This window comes from Onychomys torridus, chromosome 8 (genome assembly GCF_903995425.1).
Source record: "Onychomys torridus chromosome 8, mOncTor1.1, whole genome shotgun sequence".
NCBI classification, from domain to species: domain Eukaryota; kingdom Metazoa; phylum Chordata; class Mammalia; order Rodentia; family Cricetidae; genus Onychomys; species Onychomys torridus.
In genome coordinates this window covers 56,031,304-56,056,633 of record NC_050450.1, presented here as the reverse complement: position 1 = coordinate 56,056,633, position 25,330 = coordinate 56,031,304, and the positions used below count along the sequence as shown (strand labels likewise).

Here is a 25,330-nt window from a genome sequence, read left to right as displayed (position 1 = left end):
TGAAGTGGAGGGTCTTAGCAGCCACTGAGGATCTAAGAAACTGGCTGTTGGTGGCCACCTCCCAACTGGGGAAGGGCTGAATTGTGCTTCCAATGAGAGGTGCTTGTAATAATTTCCAGCCAAGCTTAATAAGAAGTATATCATGATGTAATATTTTGTATAGCATAAGCATACATGTGTTCACAGTATATGTGTTTATATGTAGTGTATATATACAATATATTATATAATTTATGTCACATAATTACCATATTAAATAGTAACACTCAATAACTATATTAATATTAGTCATTCTTATTGGCATAGTTTAGCTTTATATATTTATATAAGTTATGTGATATATTTATATAATATAAAAATGTTGACATAAATTAATAATTGACCTTTTTATGATATCATGTTCTTATAATATCATGCTTAAATAATATTAATATTTAAATTACTGTCAATTAAATAAAATTTAAAATTCAATTTGTCCCACATGGCTGGTGGCTGTTGCATAGGCTGATAGAGATCAGAGGCTATTTCCATCCTGTAGGAAGTTGGACTGGGAAAAGCTCCTTTAATGGGTTATCCAGTGCTGTCTGGCTGTTGGAGGTTGACTGGGCATATCCCTCTGTAGGAGACTGGGGTGGGTGGGGTGGTGGGGGTGGTGAGGGTGGGTGGGGGCGGTGGTCGGGGGTGGGGGATGGGTGTGTGTGTGGGGGGTTGTTGTTGGTTGATGGGTGGGTGGGTGGGGTGGTAGGGGTGGTGAGGGTGGGTGGTGGTGGGGTGGTGGTGGGGGTGGTGGGTGTTTCTGGGCAGGCTAGAGGCCATAGCAGGGTTGGATAAAGTGATGGTTTGATGTGTTACAGCTCATACACTCCTGCTCAGTTGTACAAAGCAGAGAAGCTTCTGGAAATGTGCCCCTTGCTTTTGTGTGGGAGACACCCAGGGGCCCTGTAGCTCTGGGGTAGCTTGGCCACCCTCAGTGGGAGGGTGAGAGCCTTGTGCAGGGGATCTAGCGGGTTTTGGCCTGTGGCCTGTAAGCGACCTCTCAGGAGGGAGAGGACAGATGAGGCAGCAGCACTAGCTAGGGGAGCCTTTATTCCCCCTCAGTGGCCCCTTTGGCCACTCTCATGGTTAATTCTCTTCTGGGACACTGAGCTTCTCCTTCACCCCACAGGCCACCACAGCAAAGAAGAACTCGGGGAAGAAGGTTCGGATGAACACAGCAGCCTTGGGGATCGGGTTGGCCATGAACACCTCTTGCTTCCTCCTCCGCACCGTGCGCATCACTTCCTCAGCCACCTCCACCGGGTGCACGCCGTAGGCCAGCTTCCTGCAAAAGACTGAAGAAAGCACACGCTGCGGCGGCTGCAGCTGGTTCAAATCCCCTGACTACGAAGATGCTTGAGTGCATCTTTAAAGTCAGGGTTTCCCTACACTCTGCTATCCTCCGGCCTCAAGCCTGGGAAAGACCCTCCAGCCTCTGCTGCTTTGTTTACGGCCTCATTTTCTCCATGGCACCTTCACAGTGGAGGGGATGGGGACGAGCTTGAGCGATAAGGAGAAAGAGGGCCTGCCATGTGTGGTGCTCCTTGCTCGGTCCTCCAGCCCAGTTCGTGTTGGTGTCTCAGTGCAGACCTAGAGCTCTGAGTAAGGAGCAATCTCTGTCGTGAGAGTATTCTAGAATAATGTGCTATGGGCTAGAACCTTCTTCCCTGTTTCCAAAAGGGAAAACGGGGCCTAGCTCTATACAGGGCTTGCCTCTAAGCTGTGGCAGAGGCAAGGCTGAGGTACAGGCAGTCTTGGATGGGAAGGCTTAGCGTCCGTTCAGAACTGCCTCCTCAGAAAGAGGGAGCAGGGTGGTTCTTAAAGACCAAGTGTTGTTGTTAGGTCTGGGAAAAGCTGTTGAGCAGGGTGAGTGTCCAGCTCAGCCCTGCCAGGGTCTGCTGGGTGCAGCTTGGGTATGTTCTCTACCTGGTACCTCAAGCCTAAAGGCTTAGTTTCTCCACCTCCAGACTTAGGGTTCTCTCTCAACTCTTACATTTACAAATGGATGACTCCCAGTTTCTTTGCTCAGGATAAACATGGTAGGAACGGATGAAGGTCGGGCTCACGGTGCTGACCACAACATCGTACTCCTCAACCTCAGCTCTGAGGCAGTCGAAGAAACCCATGATGGCATGCTTGGAGGCTGCATCTGGAAGAAAGACCAGTCAGAGGTGGGTACAGGAAGGGCTTCTCTGGGATTGACTGTAGACAAGAGGGCAGATGTACATCTTCCTCCCAGCTCAAAGGGGCCTGCAAGCTCCCTGGGTTAAACTAATTCATTCACTGTCTCACTGGATCTCTGCTCCTGTTGTGTGGCTTGCTGTCTCCTTAATTTAAATCAGCCCTCAAGACCCACAGGTTCCTCAACCATGAACTGAAATACTCAGAAAAATAATTGCATGTCCCCTAAACAGGACACTGTAGCAGCTTCCCCACAACTGTATTAGGTATTTCATGCAATCCAGAGATGATGGAAAGTATGCAAGAGGATGCAAACACCATTTGTAGGGTGTCTGAGGACCACTGTTGCCATGGATACTGAGGGACCACTGTACACTGAATGAAGAGATAGAGGAGCCATCGTCCCCACTCTGTGAAGAGTAAGGGAGATGCTGAGAGGTCATGTGATGGCTCTAGGGTCCACATCCAAAGGTGGAAAAGCATTGGCTAGAATCCTGGCCTCCTATCCCCCATGCCTCAGTAGGCCCACCCTCAGAGCTCACGGTAGACTTGATTCTATATTCATGAAAATAGTGACAGTTAACGAAAGCCACTTCTTCACACCACAAAGAGGCCTAAAATCAAGATGGACCATCACTAGTGTTGGTGAGTGGAGGAGATTTCATGTAGCATGAATCTTAAAGAGTCTTATTAATAAAATCAAACCTGAGGCCAGTTATTGGGGTGAATTCTGGAAGATCAGAGAGAAGCAGAGCAAGCCACAGCCACCTCACCTCACCAGTTCCTCAGCTGATCCTGTTTCCTCAGACTGGAAGCCTCTGGGTCCTCATCTGAATGGGTCTCAGCTGAACTGTTGCTTGAAAGCCTGAATGCTTAGCCAGCCAAATGCTTCTAATTTCTGGTCTTCACACCTTATATATCTTTCTACTTTCTGCCATCACTCCCTGGGATTAAAGGCTCACTTCTTGGATTAAAGGCGTGTGTCACCATGCCTGGCTGTTTCTAATGTGGCCTTGAACTCAGAGATCCAGAGGGATCTCTGCCTCAGGAATGCTAGGATTAAAGGTGTGAGTGCCACCATTTTCTGGCCTCTATGTCTGTCTAGTGGCTGTTCTGTCTCTGACCCCAGATAAGTTTATTAGGGTGCACAATATTTTGGGGAACACAATATCACCACAGTTTCAGAACCCTTATGCAATGCTGGCGGGAATGGAAAGGGTGTGTCTGCTTTGGAGACAGCTTAGGGAGTTTCTTATAAACATTTAAATATAATTCCTTCCATAGGTTTGCAGTCCTGGAGAAGTGAAGCCATGTTCTCAACAGAAACTATTCATGCATGTCCATAGACTCATTACTCTTAATTCCAAAGTAGTATCAACAGATAGTCATCAATAGATATAGATAAGTAACTTGTGGTATATCCAAGATGTGAAGGATTTGCCATTTTCAATGGAAAAGATGGCAAGAAATTTTGATACATGCTATAACACTGTGATAAGTTTAACACACACACACACACACACACACACACACACACACACACACACACATCTTTAAGAGCCAATAATGGTCTTTCATGGGGATGGGGAGGTCCGGAGGTACCACCCCTCTCTAAGAATATATAGGTGGCTAATTGTTGGTGGAGGTGGGGCAGAGACATTTTCTTCAGTGGTGTAACCACTTATAAGTTACCCATGCTCCTGTAAGGTGACTCCTCATCCACCCCCTGTCAGTGGTGCCAGTGAATCTCCTTGATTCACCTGGGTAGGACTGTTTGAGTTTATCATTGGTCATATCACCCAGAAAAAAACAAAACAAAACAAAACAAAACAAAACAATACAACAGGGACAAAACAAAGGTGGGAAATTTCCAGAGTTTCTCTGATCGTTCCCAGGAACACACCCCCGGAGTCTCCTCCACTCACATCTCGCTTTTGGAGCTGCCCATCTCCTGGGATTCTCAGTGGTCATGATCATGCCTCGGATAAACCCCTTGGGCTATGATGTTGCTATTTCACAGATCCTCTTCTTTTTCTCTTCTTTCCTGTCCCCAGTTCTAGTCTTTGGAGACAACTTCATAGAGGAAGAGGTATTTGAGCTAGGGATATATATGTATATGTGTGCGTGCGTGCGTGCGTGTGTGCGTGCGTGCGTGCGTGCGTGTGTGTGTGTGTGTGTGTGTGTGTGTGTGTGTGTATGTATGTATGTATGTAAGAGCGTGACCTTCACCTGCAGTGTCATGTTGAAGCAGCACATGTCCTTCCACCTGTGGGACTGCACTTTGGGAGGAGAGGAACCTTGTCTATAACATCCCCAAATCAGGGAACTGGGACGTGAAAGAAACCTCAGCTGACCCATCTCATCTCCGGATGAGATTCTCCTTATCCCATATATGGTCCCTTGCCTGGTCTAGACCTAATGGTGCTTGCTCTGACATGAAAACACAGCAAGGACACCCCTATTTTGTCTTAGTGACTTACAGGCTGTGCGGAATGGGATCCCAAACTTGGCTTGGATGTTGTTCACTAACACAATCTGGCCTGTCCTCCTGGAGATCATGTTGGGAAGCAGAACTGGAAGAGACAAGGAGTCCCAGTTAGAAGTCAGAGCTAGGCAGGCAGCAGAGGCAGGTCCCCAGCTCCACCCTTGTCACCTATGGCTCTGCTACCTCTTTGCCTTCTAGACAGCAAGGGACAGAGCTGGAGTGGTTCCAGGAAGTCACTGGCCCTGTGTTTCTGGGAGACCAGTTGGCTGGCTCATTGCTGGGTGATTTGAAATGACCCACCAATGCATTAGTTAAGTGACACAGAACTTTCTCCTCTCTCTCCTCATCCCTCCCCCCATCTCTCCTGCTCCCCCTTCCTCCCCTCCCTTCTTTTCTCCTCCTCTTTCCTATTTTTCCATTTCCTCCTCCAGTCTGGGTCCTCTCTACATGCAGCTTGGACGGTGTTTTCTCCTCACTTCTCCTGTTACTTCAAGAACACTTTTCTGCTGTTTTGAGACAAGATCGCTGCATACAGCCAAGGCTGGCCTGGAATTTGCTGTGTAGCTCAGACAGGCTTTGAACTTGTGATCCACCTGCCAGAGCCTTCCACTGCTGAGATTACAGGTGTGCACCACTGCACCTAGCCTCCAGCGTGTCTCTAATTCCTCCTCTTTTGCAGGTGTTAATCTTTTAGTAAAGAGAGGGAAGAGCACAGGTCCTCTAGGCTGTCTGGGAAGATGCACTTGCTTAGTTCTTAGGTGGCTTCTTGTTGGCTGTGAGCAGAAAGGGTTTAGATGTATGCTGCTATGATACTATTTCTTCCTTAGGCAGATTTAATATAAAATGAGGAAATGTGGAGAAAGCTGGTAAGAGGGTAAACAGTACTGGCTGAAGGGAAAGAGGTCCAGATGAAAGGGAGTGCTCGGAATGGGAGCTCAGCCCCTCTGCCTTAGAGAAGAGCAAAGGGAGGCCCCGCGCTCCCATCAGACTCTGGTCCCTCAGCACTTGACAGGGAGGCCCACCCAGAAGAAACCAGTTGTGATGGCTATTTGTGGTTGTCAACTGGATGATGTCTGGAATTAACTAAAGCATGAGTGGCTGGGTACAACTGTGAGGGATTTTCTTTTCTTTTCTTTTTTTTTTTTTTGCCTCTGAGACAGGGTTTCTCTGTGTTGTTTTGGTGCCTTTCCTGGATCTCGCTCTGTAGACCAGGCTGGCCTCGAACTCACAGAGATCAACCTGGCTCTGCCTCCTGAGTGCTGGGAATAAAGGTGTGCACCACCATCACCCAACTTTTTCCCTTTTTTCTTAAAATCATTAAATTTTTTGAAGTGAGAAGATACACCTTCAATCTGAACCACACCTTCTGGTGGTAGCCTGTTTTTTATATATATATATATTCTGTAAGTTCTGCTCCTTAGGGAACCTTGACTGAATACACCAGCCCTGGCCTTTCTCACACTGTGCCTTTCATTCCTCACTCATCATCACTGAGTGGCCCTTCCAGAGGTTGACGAAGTGACATGCCTTTTCTGGTCTGCTTGGGTGGCAACAAGGATGGGGATGGGGGACAACTGCTCTTTTTCTTTTTTTGTTGAGACAGAATCTCACGATGTGGTCCAGCCTGGCTTCAAATTGATAATCCTCCTGCCTTAGCCTCAAGAGTGCTGGGAATACAGGCTTCTGCCAGCATGCCCGGCTGGAAATGTGTCCTTTCTGGAGTGCCATTCTAGACACGGCACAAAGTCAACTTTCTATCTCAGGTACCTCTTCCCCTGTGCCTCAGAGTCCCGTTCCTGGAGGCCTCAGTACGGGAGCCAGCTGAGGAAAGTGACCTGAGAACACGCCTCCACAACCACAGCCCGGGCTCCAGGTCCCCACATGGGCACATTTTCCATGCTCATGCTGTCCCCTCGGCTCTGCTGTGAAACACATACAGGTTTTGTGTGGTGATATATTGTGTCCCCCAATATATTGTGCATCCTAATAAACTTATCTGGGGTCAGAGAACAACCACTAGACAGACATACAGGCCAGAAAATGGTGGCACTCACACCTTTAATCCTAGCCTTCTGGAGGCAGAGATCCACCCGGATCTCTGTGAGTTCAAAGCCACACTGGAAACAGCCAGGCATGGTGACCCACACCTTTAATCCCAGGAAGTGATGGCAAGAGCAGAAAGGTATATACGGCGTGAGGACCAGGAACTAGAGCTGGTTAAGGTTTTAGGCTTTGAACAGCAGTTCAGCTGAGATTCATTCTGGATGAGGACTCAGAGGCTTCCAGTCTGAGGAAACAGGATCAGCTGAGGAATTGGTGAGGTGAGGTGGCTGTGGCTTGTTCTGCTTCTCTGATCTTCCAGCATTCACCCCAATACCTGGCCCAGGTTTGTTTTTATTCGTAAGATCTTTTAAGATTCCCGCTACAGTTTTGGAGGAGAAAGGTCAATTTGTGATTCTCTTCCATGGCCATCTTCTGCCCTAAGCCAGACTGCAGACCTGAGTTTGAACATAGCTGTGAGAAATCTCTATCTGGAGGTCTTCTAGGCCCTCAGACAGGTCCCCCTGAGGGCTACTGCTTCTTCTGTAAAGGGATACACATTCATACACATCCTGTCTTGGTGAAGGGATCAAGAGAATACTGAATCTTTCATAGTTGGGCACTGTAACAGTCTTCACTTCTTTCTTTTTCTTGTTGGTGTGTGTGTGTGTGTACATGTGTGTGCTCCCCTGTGCATGCACACATAGAGGCCAGAGGTCGACTTTGGGTGTCTTCTTTGACTGTTCTTCTTACTTTTTGAGACAGGGTCTGTCATTGAACCTGGATCTTGCTATTTTGACTAAACTGGCTAGCCAGCAAGCTCCCGGGATCCTCTTATCTTTCCCCTGCCCAGAGCCGAGCTTACAACCGTGTGCCACACGCCTAGCTTTGAAGTTGTTCTGGGAATCTGGTGCTCATGCTTGCATTGGAACAGCACTTTACCCTCTGAGCCGTCTCCCAGCCCCATCTCCTTCATTTCTGAAGACAGAGCCTTTGACCAACTCTCACGGTTGGTGAAGAACAACTCTAAGGCCTAGGTAGCAAAACTTAGGCAAAGGCTGAAGACAGTGGCCCAGAGAGACAGACTCACAGACAGGGGGGCTGTGGATGGGGGACAAAGAGAGAGCTACCGGGGCGGGGGATGTGAATTAGGGGCAGAGTTTCACAGTGAAGTGAGAATATGGCAAGACACTTCCTTTTGGGTGACCAACATGTACAGTTGGGGACCAGAAAGCTCTCAGGGTTCAAATTCGGAGCTTTCTTGGGTTGAAGAACTCTGTCTAGAACCAGATGGCCACCTGGTGGCACCACAGGCCTTTCCATAGCATCTGGTGGCCCACAGACCCAGAGGAAAATGAGACTCACAGGACCTTTGGTGAAGGTGATGGGTCCGAAGTAGTTGGCGTCCATGATCTTTTTGTCGAGCTCCAGGGAGATCTTATGGGCAGGCCCTTTCACTTTCACGCTGGCGTTGTTGATGAGGATGTCCACACAGCCGTAGCAGTCCAGGACCTCTTTGGCAACATCTTGAACACAGCTGATGTCTGAGAGATCCAAGAGGACCAACTTTGGGGTAAATGTCTGCCGGAGCAACGAGAGAGTCAACATGTTTGGGATCACTTCCTTGGAGATGTTGGGGGCCCTCTGGTGAACAGCTACCCTGCCGGGAATTCAAAGCCAGAGACTAACGAGGAGAACAGACCAAGACAAAGAAGAAGGAGTAAAACAACTGGGGGGCGATGGAGATTGCTGGAGAATCTGGTTTTGGAGACCAGGGCTGCAATTATGTGCTGATAAGCAGTAGGAAGTCTGAACTTGTGGCCGGGGCTCCTCAGCTGATCAAACTGGGTGACCCTTTGGAGGCTGTGACTGGCTCTGGTGCTGGCATCGTAACTTTGAACACTGTTGGGTTCCTCTTGGAAATTGCTGCTTCCCCATTTGTTTTATAAGCTACAAGAAAATTCAGCACAGTAGCTGGCAGCTACCCCTTGTTTTGGATCAAAATGGTACATTCCACCCAGCGCTGCTTTTGAAGCATCTATTATGCGCTAGGTGCTGTACTCAGCTCTGGACACTTGCTGTCTCCAAGATGTTACTGGTTTAGAGGTAAAGATGGGGTGGGGCTTGATAGTACTCTGGAGTCAAGGCCACTTTTGGGCAAATGTTAGTTCTGACATACACCCTGGAAGAGAAGGCTCCCATTGTGGGTCACATCTGTCTGGGAAACATTCGCTGATCTCCAAGTTCTTTGGGGAGATACACGCTCACATATCAAAGGCTCTGAAAAGACAAGCTGAATGGAACTCAGTATTTCCCACACAACTTGGTCTTTACCAAAAACCTAATAATGCCCCAAGAAGAAATTCTCCGTGTAGCATTCTGTGAGGTTCTAATCGATTCCTCTCCTCAAGTGCCAGGTTTTAGCTCTGAATTCCTTTGAGTTGCTTGCAAACAGCAACCTCAAGCTCGGGAGCGAGGGTTGGATTTTTCTTCTTAAAGAGTGCTGAAGGCCACACCTGTAGTCTGGGTGGCTTAGGAGGGGGTTCCTTGATGTCTTTGATGCTACAGTCTCTTATGTTGCTTGTCTGAACATCAGCTCTATTTGTAATCATAACCCACAGCTGGTACACTCGCTATAGGATTTTTTTTTTTTTTTTTTTTTTTTTTTTTGCTGAGTCTGACTCACATAGACTCTGGGATCGGTGCCCATGTTCTGCCACGGTGAGTGATCAAAACAAGCCAGAGCCTTTTGTTGGGCAGACAGGCCTCTATCTGGGTCAGGGCAGACAGGCCTCTATCTGGGTCAGTGCCGTCGATTCTGATTTCTCCCAAGCTACTGTCGCATTTCCCCAGAAACTGCTCCTTAACAATGATGGAGGCTCGGGATATCTCAGCTGTCTGGAGAGGACCTTACCTTGCTAGGGTCAGCCACACTGGTCAAGGTAGCGTAGAGGCTCTCCAGCCCCTCCCAGTTCTTTCCACACAGCACCAGTCTTGCCCCACCTGCATGGAACACCCGAGCACACTCTGTGGAGAAGAGGGAAGGGAGGCAAGGTGTGCTGTGTGAATGAGTGAGCCACAGAAGGGATTTCCCCTCTTAGGAACTCCTGATGTCAAAAAATCCCGACATCTCATCCATCACCACAAGGTCCTCCTTTTGGAGAAGTCATTTCATTCAATCCCTTCCACAGGCTAGATGTTTTAGGGGTCCCAAGGATTGAACACCAACCTTGCATGTGTTAAGGGATTGCTCTAGCACCGAGCGGTAGCCTAGGCTAGGCTGGTTTGTTGGTGTGTTTTGTTTCTAGCCTCATCTTGGTTGCTTCCCTGAAGGGAAGCTCACAGCAGGCAGCAGCAAGCTCTGCTTGGCTGGGTAGTTCTGATGATGGACATTCCTTATACTGAATGGAGAGAGTCACTAGCCTTTGAGACCATAGCCCTAGGGAGTCCTCAATTTGTAGATACTGGTAAGAGCTACCATGTCTGTTTAGACCACATAGCACCCAGCTCTCCGTATTTTCTCTGTGGAGAGAGACACTAGTAGGGCTTGTTGCCATAAGGCCACTCTACACAAAGAACTCCAGGCAACTCAGCAAAGCTGGGAGTGGGAGAGATGGTTCTCCCCAGGGAAGAGCACACCAACTGGTTGTCCAGTGCCAAATGGTCAGCCCTGAAAACATGCACACAAGTAACATTAAGTGAACTCAACAGGTCATGTCTATATACATGCATATACAAATACTTATATGTTTGCAATAACAATTAATGAGAAGAGGCTATAAATTTGAAAGCAAGTGGGAGGAGCACATGAGAGGGTTTGGAGGGAGGGAAGGGAAGGAAGAAATGTAATTAAATTAGAATCTTAAACAAAAGAAAAGACAAAAAATGTTGACTTTGCTTTATGTTTCACTCTGAACTTATTACTGACTCATCCAATATAGGGCTTTCCTTAACTTTTTAAACATTGATTTATTTATTTTGTAGACAAGTTTGTGTGCATTGGTATGCACATGCCAAGGTACATATGTGGAGATTGGAGGAAACCTGTGGGAGTCTGTTATTTCCTTCCACCATACGGGTCCCAGGGATGGAACATAGGTTACCATACTTGGTGGCAAACATCTTTACTTACTGAGTCATCATCTCTAGGGCAATAGCTGGCAGATATACAACATTCACAGGTAACAATAATCCAGACACTTTAAAACAATGAAAGCACACATGTTTGGACAGTTTGTCCTAGGAATGGTTGGGAAAGACATCCATGTGTTTTCTCAGTTTATTCTTATTGTGGCCATGGGAGGTACTAACTTAGGCTGGGTCTCTGTGGCGGTTTGAATAGGAATGGCCCCCATAGGCTCTTGTGTTTGAATGCTTGGTCACCAGGAGTGGCACTATGAGGAGGTGTGGTCTTGTAGGAGTAGGTGTGGCCTTGATGGAGGAAATGTGTCACTAGGGGTGGGCTTTGAGGTTTCAAATGCTTAACCAGCCCCAGTGTCTTTTTCTTCTTGATGCCTTCTGATCTGGATGTTGAGCTCTTGTTGCCTCCTTCTCCAGCACAGTGTCTGCTTGCATGCTACCATGCTTCCTGCCTCAACGACAATGGACTAAATCTCTGAATTGAAAGCCAGCCCTAATGAAATGTTTCCTTATAGGAGTTACTGTGGTCATGGTGTCTCTTCACAGTAATAGAACCCTCAGACAGTCTGGAAAAGCAGCAGCTGGCAGGAAGAGCTGTCTTGCCAGTGTTTGAGAGGCCCAGCCTTTGCACACTTTTGTCCATCACCTACTGACTGCAATATCCCCTCTTGGAGGAAGTACCTAGACAGCAACACTATAAAGCTGCCGAAACTAGAACAAAATGTTAACAATTCCAACAGAGGTAAGAAATATTGACAAAAATCAAGCTAGGTATTGATGAGAATTTAGTACCCATATGATAAAGTTAATATATTGAGCCAGTGGGAAAAGAATATATTACCTAAAAAAAAATTTGAGGGGGGCTTGTGAGATGGCTCAGTTGAAAGTGAGTACCACTCTTGCCAAGGACCTGAGTTCTCAACACCTGTCAGCCTGTTCACAACCACCTGTAATTCTAACTCCAGGGGATCAGATGTCCTCTTCTGGCCTCCAAGGGCACTACACTCACATGCATATATTACCCTACACACACATACATATAATTAAAATAAAATGAATCTTTAAAAAATGATATTTGGGTGCCTGTTTGGGAGGTAAAAAGCTAGATGCATCATATTATAACATACAAAATAGTTAAACGTAAAAAGAGAACCAGAACAGAGCTAGAGGTGAAGCTGCTCTCTTACATTGAGGAAGGTCTTCTGAGCATGCCCAAAAGAAACAAATTGTATCAGAATTGATTTATAGATTTTTATCCTTAAATTTTTTTTTACAGCAAAGACATAAGTAAAGAGCAAACAAATTAAGAAAAGTATTTACAACCTGTATGTCAGCAAAGGACTTATTTATTCAATATGTAAAGGACTTTTACAAGTAAGAAGAATCAATTGGGAAAAAGAAAAAAAAAACACAGTTAATGAACAGAAGATTAAGATTCAATATTCATGAAATGATAAAGAGATGCAATTTGAACCACACAGTAATTTTGACCTGTCAGATATTGAAAGACAAAACTGATCACAATCTTAGCGAGATGTGAGCAGTGAGTTTATCTCACATTTGCTCTAATATATATATGAATTGCTACAGGTTTTGAAGGAAAAATTTGATTGTATCCTTCAAAGGACTTTGATTCATCAATTTCATTTATGGGTATTCCTTCTAAAGCAACCATTAAGAATGTCTACACAGACACAGTTGTAATATTGCTTATCTCAGTACCACAGCCAACAGTAAAACACCAGAAATAATTGCAAATGTCTCATATAATAGGAGGTTGGTTAAGTCAATTACAGTACATCTAGGAAAAATATTGTCAAACCCTTAAAACTGATTTTACAAAAATGAATCTGTTGGCATGAAAAGAAATTCATATTAAAGTAAGTTTAAAATACAAGAGCTTTAGAAGCAGCTTATCAGGGGCTGGAGAGATGGCTCAGTGATAAGAGCACTTATTGCTCTTACAGAGGACCCGAGTTCAGTTGTCAGCACCTACTTTGGGCATATAAATGCTGTAACTCTAGCTTTGGGGGATCTGACGCCCTCTTCTGGCCTCCTTGCATATCTGTACTCATGTGCACATACCCACACACAGACATACATAAATAAATCTTATTTTAAGCATGTGTCAAACACAACACTACAACTTGAATACATATGTTTGTATGTAAAGCAGGGTAGTAACCGGGCATTAAGTTGGAAATTTCAGAGGCACTAAAATACAATAGATATAAAATTCCAAAGCTAGTTGCTAGTACAACATGCATGCTTTCAAAAGAAATAACTGCTTTATTAGGTTCATTCCTTTTGCCCTAAAATAAGACACAAATAGGTCAAGGAGGAGGAGGAATAAGAGAAGGAGGAGGAGGGGAAGGAGGAGAAGTGCTTAGGAGGCAGGCTTCCTTGTAGAGGATACGATAAGCTTTTGTCCATGGGCCAAGATTGGGATGTTCTTCCTTCCCATCATCTCCAGGAGAGAAGGCATCTGTGGAACCTTTGAATGGTTTGCTAAGAGATAGCTGGGAACCCAGACCAGACTGGTCTCTATGGAGTTGCCTACCCCTAAACTAGGGCTCAAGGGAAGGAGAGCCATGGGAGAAGTCCACATGCTCCACTTCCCAGAGGTGCAGCTGGATGTTTTGATGGAAGCCTTTGAGGGGCACAAAGCTGCCCATAATAGAAAGAAAACACTTTGGTGTCCACCTTGGCCCAGTGCAGAGGCTGAAACCAGAGACTTCCTATGTGTCAAGCAAATACATTCTCACTGAGCCGTACCCCCAGCCGTGTGCCCTGCCCATGTAGCTCGGAGCCATCTTACAATGTGTGTCCCTTAGGTAAACACATCTCTTGCTATCCTCTATGTCCTCTTTTCTGTTTCTTTATCCCTAGAAAGGTCAGAAACAGTAAGAAGCTTAGGCCATCGAGAATGGGGGTGGGAAAAGAAATTAAGGAAAACGGACACATTGGTTATGAATTAGTCCTGTTTGACTTGTCTTTTGGGGGTGTGCCATGATGGAAGGATTGTGTATAATGTGTATTGTATATAATGTATAATGTACATAATGTCTGCAATCAGAAAGTCAGCCTGACCTTTCTTTTCTGTCCAGCTGCAGGAAGAGGTTCCTGTCTGGGCTGATTTGAATGGCCTTGATCTATCCCAGGGGACTCTTCGTCCCTCCCACAGCACTGACTGAGCTGTCAGCTTCACCAAGAAGCAGAAAGGAAAGAAAGCCAAACATCCACACAGGATGCTCCTCAGGGAGGCAGTTCTATGTGTGTTTTATGTTTTATTACTTAGAAATTCATCTTTTATGATTATGGTCTTGACAATTATGGAATTATTGTCACTTGGTTTGGAGGGAGAAGGCTCAGCTGTGGTTGTGAGTGGCTGGAGCAGGCATGCTGGGTGTGAGTCAGCCATGATGACCAATTCCCCGTATCAGAGCAATGGGGTACAGAGTTGGAAGGCGTTTCCCACATTCCCACCACTGCTAAGTGGGGAGAGGAATGAAGACGTCAAGAAGTCCGATGTCCAGGTTGGGGGAAATTGTTCTCCACATTAGGCTGCCCATTGACCAATCCCCACCACCAAGAGGGGGACAGGCTGGGGCTAACTGTCATCGCCCACTCTCTTTCCTAATGGTGGGATGTATCTGCAAGGTCTCACTAAGTTGTCCAGGTTGATCTCGAACCTGCAATCCTCCTGCGTCAGCCTCCCACGTAGCTGGGTTTGCAGGTCCACACCAACAGGCCCACTTGGAAATTCTTACTTATTCTTGTTTTGTTTTTGTCGTTTTTTGAGACTGAATCTCACTGCTTAGCCCAGGCTGGCTTCCAGCTGCGTGATGCTCCTGTCCTGCTGCAGTCTCCCAGATGCTGGGATCACAGGGTTGATGGGTAATCTTCTTGTCAGTTTGACTAGATTTGGAATCACCTAGGAGACTGAGGCACACCTCTAGGAGTGTTGCTAGGGTGTTTTTGAGAGGGACGGCTGAGGGGGACAATCATCCTGAATGGATGTGAATTGGAGTGAATGAAGGGGAAATTGGTGGCACTCCCCCATTGCCCGTCTTTGCCTCTTCTTTCGTGGTGACGTAAAGGAACTTAGCTCTTCTGTCTTGCCCTGCCTGTCACAGTGGACCAATTCCTTTGAAGCTCTTCTTTCAATCCTGCCGAGCATTTTGTGGCAGGACCTCTGTACTCCAACCCTTACGTTTATTCATTTGTTTAATTTATTTACTTTTGAGACAGTATCTCAGGTAGCCCACGCTGGTCTCAAACGCACTGCATAGCTGAGGATGACCTTGAGTTCCCAATCCTTCTGCCTCCTCCTGCTAGAATTACAGGTGACCACAGCCAGCTTGAGTTTGTTATCAGCTCAGCTCAGCATTTGTCTCCCCTTGAGCATTTCAATGCTGACTGCGCCCTTTCCAACCAATAAACACAAACTGGGCACTTACCTGCATATTTCCTCAGATCTAAGATGCCAAAGAGTGTAAAGCGATTTCTAATTCCAGAGACGGTGAAGTGAGGAAGGCTGGCCTGTAGGGGTTATGAGATGTTGTTGTGGATGGCTAGGTTTCAGCAGTGTTTAAAGAGGACTGACATCTTGGGGGTTGTGAGAAAACAGGCTGGGATAGCATCTGGACAGCTCTCCCTGAAGGCCAAGTTCATTGCTTAGGCATTTTGATTGTCACTCTTGTTGCAGACCCAGTGAGTACAAGGTAACACAGTGGTTGACCTGATTGACTTGTGATGGTTTGGGATGAGGACTAGATGTCTGGATTTGGGCTGTTCCCTTGATTTCCCTAGTCTATAACTACCCACAGGGTTCATCCTGGCTCTAGGGGTACCTGGGCACAGTATGGGCTGCGTGTAAGCCACTCCGTGCTTGAGTGGCTTTACTTTTTCTTGCCTTGAGGTTGAAGTGGAGCAGCTGGTGTCTGGGATTGTTGTCATCAGCAGCACATGGAAAGCAGGCATTTATTTAAAGTCGCACACACCCAGGATCTCATGTTACTTGCAAATGCTTGGACTTCATTCCTTTCTGCTTTGCATTTCTGCAGGGTTGGGGATAGAGTCGGGAAGGTGGGAGGTACAAAGAGCCAGTGAGATGCAGTCCCAGAGGATAGTGATCGGAATCTTGACTGATTAGGCCACATTCTTCGGCAAACACCTGTGGTGTATTTCCTGGGGTTCTGACTTATGTGTGATATAACCCAATGAGATTAAAACAAACAAACAAACAATAACTGGGACTATTGAAATAAACACACAACTCTCACCCAAGGAGAACAGTGGTCCCATCTAACACAGAACATTCCAAAGACAGGCTCTGAATAGCATCTTTAGCGACAAGACACAGCTAACATTTGCGGGACCATCTACCCAAGCACAGCAGTGGGAGCATTCTTTCCCAGCCCTCTGGGAAGAGACTGCATGGCAGGCCACTGCCACACCAGAGAGCAAACCTTGACAAACTCCAAAGAACTGAATCCTGTAGAGTTCATTCTCTGGCTGTATTGGAACCAAAGTGGAGAGCAATTAAACAGATATTCATGAACATCCTTTCTGGGTGCCTTCCCTGATGTTGGTCCTTGAATGTACTTGTTATCTGTCTCACTGCTGTGAACAAATCCTGTCAGGAGCAATTTATAGGAATAAAGGTTTGTTTAGGTCCAGGTTTGAGAGGATCCATTCTGCCAGGAAGGCACGGGGCAACAGCTGGGTCTGTGCTGATAGAAACTGGAGGTGACAGCCTGTGTGGGGGAGGAGGGTTGAGAAGGTACAACCTTCCCAAGCCTGTAGCTCATGACCTACTGCTGACAGCCAGGCCCCTCTTCTAGGGCAGTGGCTCTCAACCTTCCTAATGCTGTGACCATTTAATACCATTCCTCACGTTGTGGTGACTCCCCACAAGCCAAAATTATTTCTGTTGTTACTTCATAACTGTAATTTTGCTACTGTTACACATCACAATGAAAATATATGCATTTTCCCAGTGGTCTGTGGTGACTCCTTGAAAACATCATTTGATTCCCAAAGGGTTTGCAGGTTAACAACCACTATGACCTTGACCTCAAGACCCCACAGCTTCCAAAATAGCACTTAATACATGAGTCTGTTGGGGGACAGTGCAGATTCAAAACAAAATTTTAAGAACATTTATTGAGTGTTTGCTAGATGGGAAGCATTGAGGTAGGTGTGGGGGCATTAGCATGAAGGACACCAGATGGGTGCTGGTGAGCATGTGCAGAACCTTAGGAGGTGGGAAGGCAGGTCTCTGGGGGCCACCTGAAAGGATGGCACAGGTAAGGTGGCAGAGAAGGCTCCAGGGACCTGGCCTGCTCCTAGAAAAACATATTCTACTTGGAGAGAGAATGTCCCACAGCCCATGACTGAACAGCTTCAGGTGAGTCACTCATGACTTTCCTAACAACACTGTGGTCCTGTGTCTGGTCGGATGGGCAAACTAGAGTGTCCTGGCTGGCTTGGGGAAAGACTGAGCTGTGGGTTCATGTGTCTCCTCAGCTTTTGAGTGCCAATCCCAACGAGTTAGGGTAGCCCATTTGGCAATTGCTCCAGAGGCCACATCCACTGTCTTAGGCTTAATGTCTTTTTCACCCGCCATGGCTGACCCAAGGCACACACTCACTGAGACCTCACCCAGCCTCTGATCAGGGAGACATGCTACCTCTGGGGACATCCAAGAGAACAAGCAGCAGGCTGTGGGGGAAACCTCAGAGACAGGGCCACAGAAGTTCTCCCAGTGGCTACACCATGGGAGGAAGTGCACCCCACTCCCCAGAGACTCTAGAAAAGGAGATGCTTAGGACACCGTGGATCCATTGGTACCCGTTGAGCAGCTAGTGGATGGTTGGTTATGTGGTTTCTATGCTGGATTAAATAACAAAAATAATAGAAGAAATTGTCATTAATTTGTGTGACAGGATTACACTGCTATCATTAGGAATAATGGAATCCTGCTAAACCAAAAGGATATTCCTCTCACAAATACCACAATTAGGGATTGTCAATGAAAATGCCTTCAAGGCCAGGAAGTGAGATGGTGGGAGGCAGTAGTCACGTGGGGCACAGGAGGTGAGTGGACTCTGTGGAAAATGTACGCAACATGGCCATCTCTAGCAACACTTGAACGGTGGCCACTGTTGTTCCAAGTTCCACCCATGTGCAAATCCATTTGCACATTCCAAAGTGGAGACTGCTGTCATCCTTGATCTATACATGGGACATCATGGTCACATAGGTGAAGGTACCTGCTACTTAAGTGCTGGAACCAGGATTAAAATCTAGCATCCTCATATCCAGTATGCAGCTCCAACTAAGGGCTTGGCATTTCAAGATTTCTGGAAACTCCTGAAGCAATCAAACCCAACACTTTCCTAACACTGGGCCTTGAGTTTGCAGCCCCAGGCATCCCGACCCTGCCAATCATGGGCCAAGCAAGCTTCAGTCTCTCAAAGAGAAGAGCCCATTGAATTGACCCTTCCCTATCAGCAGGTGTGCTCCACACCTCCACAGGTCCCCTTGTGGGGCAGAGATGGACACACATCCAGGGAAGCCAGCTTACCCTTTCCCAGTCCTGAGATGGCATCGGTGATGACGACCACCTTGTTCTGCACGGCAGACTTTGACCACAGCCTGGATGCCTCCTGATAAATGAAGAGCAGGCCACTGATCCCCAGCAGGAGCAGGGGCAGCATCAGGACAGCCATGATCCCCATCTTGCTCTGCAGGACAGCAGGATGACAAATGATTGCAACACCCAGGGCAGGGGGAGTTTCAAGCTCCCAGCATTCATTCCCTCCAAGCCCAGGGTCTGTCCTCCAGGGAACCGGGCTCTGCAAGCTCCCGGGAGTTTCTTTTCAGCCGAACAGCAAGGAGCGTGTAGATCCCCAGATGCTCAACAAACAGAAATTACTCACGGTGTCTCACACTGGAGAAGTCCTGGGGGCCTGCCCTCCCCTAAGGCTAATTACAAATTTAATTAAAATGGGTCTGCATTTTTGGAAGGAAATCCATGTGTTAAGGCCACTTGCTTGGGCCCTAATGGTTATTTATAGCTCTCAGTTGCACTAAAGGGCTTTTCAGGGTAAATATAGTGTCTATTCTGATATTCAGGGACACATGCTGGCCGGGTCTGATTTCAGAGTTCTTGCCAGGACTTTTAAAGCTTTGCTGGCTGGTGGGACTATTAGAGTTTCCTCTAGTTTGGGTGGAGAGTCAGGGATCAGTCCCTGGGATTGTCAGCACAAATGTCTGTGCCTTTCTTTCCTGCACTGGGTAATTGCAGGTGGCTCAGACCTAGGTGGGCATCAAGGCATCTGGCTTTCCCTTCCCAAGGGGGGATAGGGATGAGAAGCAAAAAAAGCTGGTCAGTGGAATGGAACCTGTTAAAAAAGTCCACACAGAAAAGAGCACTGTGTAGAGAGCACTTCTTGTCTTTGTGAGGCTCAAGTTCTTTCTCTCTAAAACAAGAATGATAGTTTTATTTTGCAGATCTCTTGGGGTACAAAATAAGATCCTGCTTCTCTTGAACCTGGCATAGATTCTAAGCTTCCAGGAGGTAACTGTTGCTATCTTTTTAAAAACTACATATATATATATATATTTTGCCGGAGCTGAGGACCGAACCCAGGGCCTCGCGATTGCTAGGCAAGCGCTCTACCACTGAGCTAAATCCCCAAGCCCTAAATTATTATTTTTTATTTTACAAACCAACCACAGTTTCCCCTCCCTCCTTTCTTCCTGTTCCCTCTCCCCACCTCCTTTCTACTCCCCATCCACTCCTCAGAAAGGGTAGGGCCTCCATGGGAGTCAACACTGCATGGCATATCAAGTTGAGGCAGGACTAAGCCCCTCCCCTCTGCATCAAGGCATCCCATCATAGAGAATAGGTTCCAAAGAGCCAGCTCATGCACCAGGGACAGATCCTGGTCCACTGCTAGGGGCCCCACAAACAGACCAAGATACACATCCATCACCCACATGCATAGGGCCCAGGTCAGTCCTAGCTGTCATCCAGAGTGCATGAGCTCCCCTGAGCTCCAGTTAGCTGTCTCTGTGGGTTTGTTTCCCCATCACAATCTTGACCTCCCTGGCTCGTGTGATCCCTCCTCCCAGAGCTTGGCCCAGTGTTGGCTGTGGATCTCTGCGTCTACTTCCTTCAGTTACTGGATGAAGGCTGTTGACAATTAGGGTAGTCACTCCTGCGATTGCTAGGAATCTTAGCTGGGGTCATCCTTGTGGATTCCTGGGAGACTCCCTGGCACCAGGTTCTGTTGCTATCTTTTATGATTAAATATCCAAGATGTTAAATAATTTAATTATATAAGGAACTCAGTATGGCTAAAACCATCAAAAGCCCCAGGCCCACCCCAGCATCCTGTCTGTTACACTTTAAAGTTTACTTTTATTATTTATTTATATGTATGTGTGTGTCTATGTGAGTATATAGTACATGTTTGTGGGTGTCTATGGAGACCAGAAGAGGTCTTAGATCTCCTTCAATCCCCTGGTTACAGGTGGTTGTGAGGCATCTGACCTGGGTGCTGGGAACCAAACTTGGGTCCTCTGTAAGAGCAGCAAGAACTCTCAAGTGCTGAACCATTTTCTCTAGCCACACAGCACTTATACTGTAAAGAAAATGGAGCTGTATGGTGATATTTTATTTGTACTGAAATGTGATTTTATTTGTATGTTAATAAATAAAGTTGCCTGGGGGTCAGAGATAATAGCAAGCCATAGCAGAAGCTGGGTGGTGGTCTCAGCAGTGGCGGTGCTCGCCTTTAATCCCAGCACTTAGGAGGCAGAGCTAGGCGGATCTCTGTGTGTTCAAGGACACAGCCAGCATGGAGATACACGCCTTTAATCTCAATACTAACCATAGAAGACCTGGAGGTCTGTACAGACAGGCAGTGACAAGGAGGTCATGTGGTTGGGTTTACAACCAATGAGAAGGCAGAACAGAAAGTCAATAGAAGGACAGACACACAGGAAGTAGGCCACTTGCTGAGGGGAAGGACAGCAGCAGCAGTGAGGGTAAGAAAGGATTTTCAGCTCTTAGCTACTGTTCTGACCTCTTGGGCTTTTAACTCTGTAATTGGCTCTGTATTTCTTATTTAATAAGACCGTTCATCTACAGAGCTGGCCAGGCTGGGTGAGAGTAAGGCTGGGGTGGGTGGTGGGTGGAGGATGAGTAATGGGATTATATCACTAGCAATCCATGAAGTCTGCTTAGTGGGCAAAGGAATGTATTTGTGAAAGAAAACTCACAAGATAAATAGAGGAATTTGTCACAGGATCCTGGAAGGGTGAGGCACGGTCCAAGGCTGTTCTCTGGCAAGATCTGGTCCATCCCAGCATCCAAAATCAGGAGGTAGTGAAGAGAGTGCCATGAATATGCATCCCAGGTCTTAAGGGTCCCGAGCAGCTGCGCCACAGGGGCATTACTTCAAGGTCATAGGCAGGTATAATGGTTACCTGCTACCTCACTAGGGGTGGTGCTTCAGGGCATGGTGAAAACAGCTACCCACTACAGGTGAGATGTCAGATAGAAACTGCTTAGAAATGAGGACTAACCAGGAACATCACAAACCTCATCTCTTTATCGGCATTTAGTGTCTGCATTCGGGATGTATGGTACTTGCTGACTCTATAACAAACATTTATGTGACCAGCACCCATATCACCACACATAGCATAAATATATCTCTGTGGGTCTGGGGAAGCTGTGGCCTGTTCTGTCTCTCTGATCTTCCAGCATTCACCCCAATAACTGGCCTCAGGTTTGATTTTATTAATAAGACTCTTTGATATTCATGTTACATCTGGCACCCAACGTTAAAGGTACGAATTCACGAAAAAGCCTCTTGCCTGTGACCTTGCGGGCCCCCGCTCAGGCTCGAGCTACACTCGGTCTGTTGTGGTGGCACACACTGGTAGAATTTGCTGACGGAGGCAGAGGCAGGAGGATCCTGAGTTTGAGGCTGGCCCAGGAGGCTTGCTAAGGAGAAGTTTCGGCCCGGGACCTGGCTACAAACAGTGGCAGTGGAACTATGGAGGCAGCAGGTGCTGCTCTGAGTTGCCGGCTCTTGCTCGTTGTGTTGGTGACTGTGGTGGTGCTGCTACCTGGGAAAAAGGGTTTACTGCTGCTTGTTCAGAGAAGAATTGTCTGGACCATCGTGTTACAAGAAAGCATCGGCAAAGGTCAGTTTGGAAAAGTTTGGTAAGACAAATGGTGGGGAGAAATCGCTGGGAAGATATTCTCTTCTAGGGAAGAGCATTCATGGTTCTGAGAGACAGACCTTTATCAGACTGTGATTGCTCCACACCACAGAGGAGGAAAAAAAATATCTAAAGGGAACCATGACCATGCCTAACAGTGACTTTGGAATCTTCAAAAGGATGACAGGATCCCACAATGATGATTCCACAGGGACTTTGATAAAGCCATTAAGCTGATTAACATCATGGGAAGATCGACTTTGGACTACAAACTTTTTAGGACAATTTTGATATGGCTAGCTGAGATGATCCAGCCTGACAGACTACTTGAACAAGGACTTGAAACAAGCCCTGCACTTTCTCATTATGCAGGAGGCTGGACAAATGATACAGGACTTGACAATTAACCCAAACATAGAGTTTTTGTTTAAAAAAGAAAAAGGAAAATATAGATATGAGGTAGAATCTACCCTGAGAAAAAAGATAAAGAAATAATAGGATAAATGGGTAGATCATTGAATCTACACTAAAAAGAAAAAGGGAAAGATATAAAAATGACAAAAGGTAGATTATTGAAACATTTATGAAAAGAAAAAAGAGAGAATATTAATATGATAAGAAAAAAGATCAATTTTGAATCTACTTTTAAAAAGAAACTACTTGTTTTAAATAGGATAAGTAATGAAATTTTTTTATCTGAGTTTATCAAATGTTACTAGATTGGACATTGTTATATATAATGGAGTTTTTTGCCTGAATCTGTCAAATGTTAATGGACTAGACATCGTTAATGTAATCTTGACTATGTATATTGTATACACTTATTGGGTATGATTTTTCTTGTATTAGTTTTAAGCTTTTTTTAATTTTAGACAAAAACAGGGTAAATGTGGTATTGTGTTCCCAAAAATATTGTGCAGGCTAATAAACTTATCTGGGGTTAGAGAACAGGACGACCACAATATTAAACTTGAGGATAGGCAATGGTAGCACACGCCTTTAATCCTAGCATTCCAGAGACAGAAATACCTCTGGATCTCTGAGTTCAAGGCCACATTAGAAACAGCCAGGCATGGTGACACACACCTTTAATCCCAGAAATCCAGCCTTTAATCCCAGGGAGTGACGGCAGAAAGTAGAAAGATTATATGAGGCCTGAAGACCAGAAACTAGAAGCATTTGGCTGGTTAAACTTTTAGGCTTTGAGCAGCACAGTTCAGCTTAGATTGATTTGGATGAGGACTCAGAATCTTGCAGTCTAAGGAAACAAGACCAGCTGAGGAACTGGCAAGGCGAGGAAGCTATGGCCTGTTCTGTCCCTCTGATCTTCCAGCATTCACCCCAATAACTGGCCTCAGGTTTGATTTTATCAATAAGACTCTTTGATGTTACATGGGTCTCCTTCCTTCCAGCTCCAATGGGGAACTACTTCCCAATCTTTAAATGGGTGTCTTTGTTTGTAAACTTTATTTAAATAGAATCACAGAGTTGACACTTCTGCTTAGCATCACGTTTGTGAGATTCATCCACACAGTGGTATAAAATTGGAACAGTGGTTATTGTGTGAATCCATCTCACATTTTCAGTTTGTTCTTCGGAGAGTGGGCATGTGCAGGCACCCTGGGGCAGGTGTGCTTTGTATTCTTTATTATTATTACTAATTAATTTTCTTTCATCTATTTTACATATAGACCACAGTTTTCCCTCCCTCCTCTCTTCCTGTTCCCTCTCCCCAGCTCCTGTCTACCCCTCCCCCCATCCACTACTCCATCTCCATTCAGAAAGGGGCAGGTCTCCCATGGACCTCAATAAAGCATGATGTTTCATATTCTGTTTTTTTTTTTCTTTTTTAATGTGGATCTGAGGATCAAACCCAGGGCCTTATGCTTGCTAGGCAAGCGCTCTACCACTGAGCTAAATCCCCAACCCCCCCCCCCCTTTTTTTTTTTTTTTGCCGGAGCTGAGGACAGAACCCAGTCTGTCCTCCTCAAGTCCCTTGTTTTAATTTGCCATCTTCTTTTCTTCCACACCTTGGTGTAGAAGACATGCCTTCCTTTGCTGCATGGAACAACTCAAAGTCATCCTGGCCCTTTCTGCCCTACCTTCCTGAGGCAATGCTGCTAAAGAGAGCAACAGATACATTTGGTCATCCACATGGGTCCTTGACATGTCCTTTAATCTGTAGAAAATTGGACATTTTCCAAATCTGCTTTTTTTTGCTCACTGCACCCAAGACTGAAGATTTTCCGGGACTATCTCAGTCCCACCTGTGGTACCCATTCAGGGCTCTATGTACATGCTCCTTGTCCGTGTTTAAGGAGTCAAAATGCTTCAGTAGCAAATCTGATTCCAGCCTCAGTTTCCAGACTTGCTATCATTTTCCTGGGCTCCGAAGATGTCCTTCTCAGAGGAACTATCAGCTGTGGTTCCTCCAGGGAGCTCACAGAAATACAGCTCCCATCATCTCTGGAAGACGTGGGTCAAACTGATTCCCAGGGAGGGAATGGGCTTAAGGGCTGAATCGCCAATTGTGCCGAAACCGTTGGCTCCCCCTCCCTGTCTTTGCCCGTGAACCTCCCCACTCTTACCCAGCCACCTCCTGACAGCTGTGTCCTTCTTGGCATCTGGAAAGAGGGCCACAGGACTCTTTCTCCCGAGTTCCCTGACCCCTGGCAGGGGAGGTCACTGAGGGCCAGGTTGGGTTCCAATGAAAGATGGGCTCCTTGTGTGGAACATCTGATGCCTGGACGCTACCTTGTCTGCTGGTGTTGATTCTGGCTGTGGGCCAGTTCTTCAAGCACTGGCCCCAGCTGGAATTCTAAATTCTTTCATGCAGGAGAAGTGGCATGGTGCCTTTGGCATTGTAGACACCTGATAAAACTCACCAATGGGTTAACCAAGGACAGATAGCTTCCAGGTTAAAATGGCCAGTGGGTTTTTGTGCCTACATCCTGGCTGTCTCTGAGACAGGGGCACTGAGCTTTCTGCTCTCATTCAAAGTCACACATACCCCAAGTTATTTATTTGTTCCATGAGAACCTATCCTCTAATAACCCATTCAGCCATTAACTCATCAGTTAGCCTATTGATGCCCTCATGATCCAAGCACTATCAATAATGCCCTTAGGTGGGGACAAATTCTTTAACCCAAATGAAAAATGGTCCCTTTTACATCCAAACCCAAACAGACAGATTTTCTGG

General features: G+C 46.3%; 1 protein-coding gene across 1 annotated transcript; it reads right to left on the bottom strand.

Annotated features, from left to right (window-relative positions):
- Positions 1 to 1,072: 1,072 nt before the first annotated feature.
- Dhrs7c (dehydrogenase/reductase 7C) lies at positions 1,073 to 18,959 on the bottom strand. The gene is made up of 7 exons (XM_036194631.1): positions 18,829 to 18,959; positions 18,474 to 18,633; positions 9,657 to 9,769; positions 8,113 to 8,323; positions 4,698 to 4,790; positions 2,030 to 2,185; positions 1,073 to 1,331 (listed from the first exon to the last, which is right to left on the bottom strand). The coding sequence occupies exons 2-7, from the start codon at positions 18,625 to 18,627 to the stop codon at positions 1,123 to 1,125; spliced, it is 936 nt and encodes a 311-aa protein (XP_036050524.1). The 5' UTR covers positions 18,628 to 18,633; positions 18,829 to 18,959; the 3' UTR covers positions 1,073 to 1,122.
- Between the last annotated feature and the right edge of the window lie 6,371 nt (positions 18,960 to 25,330).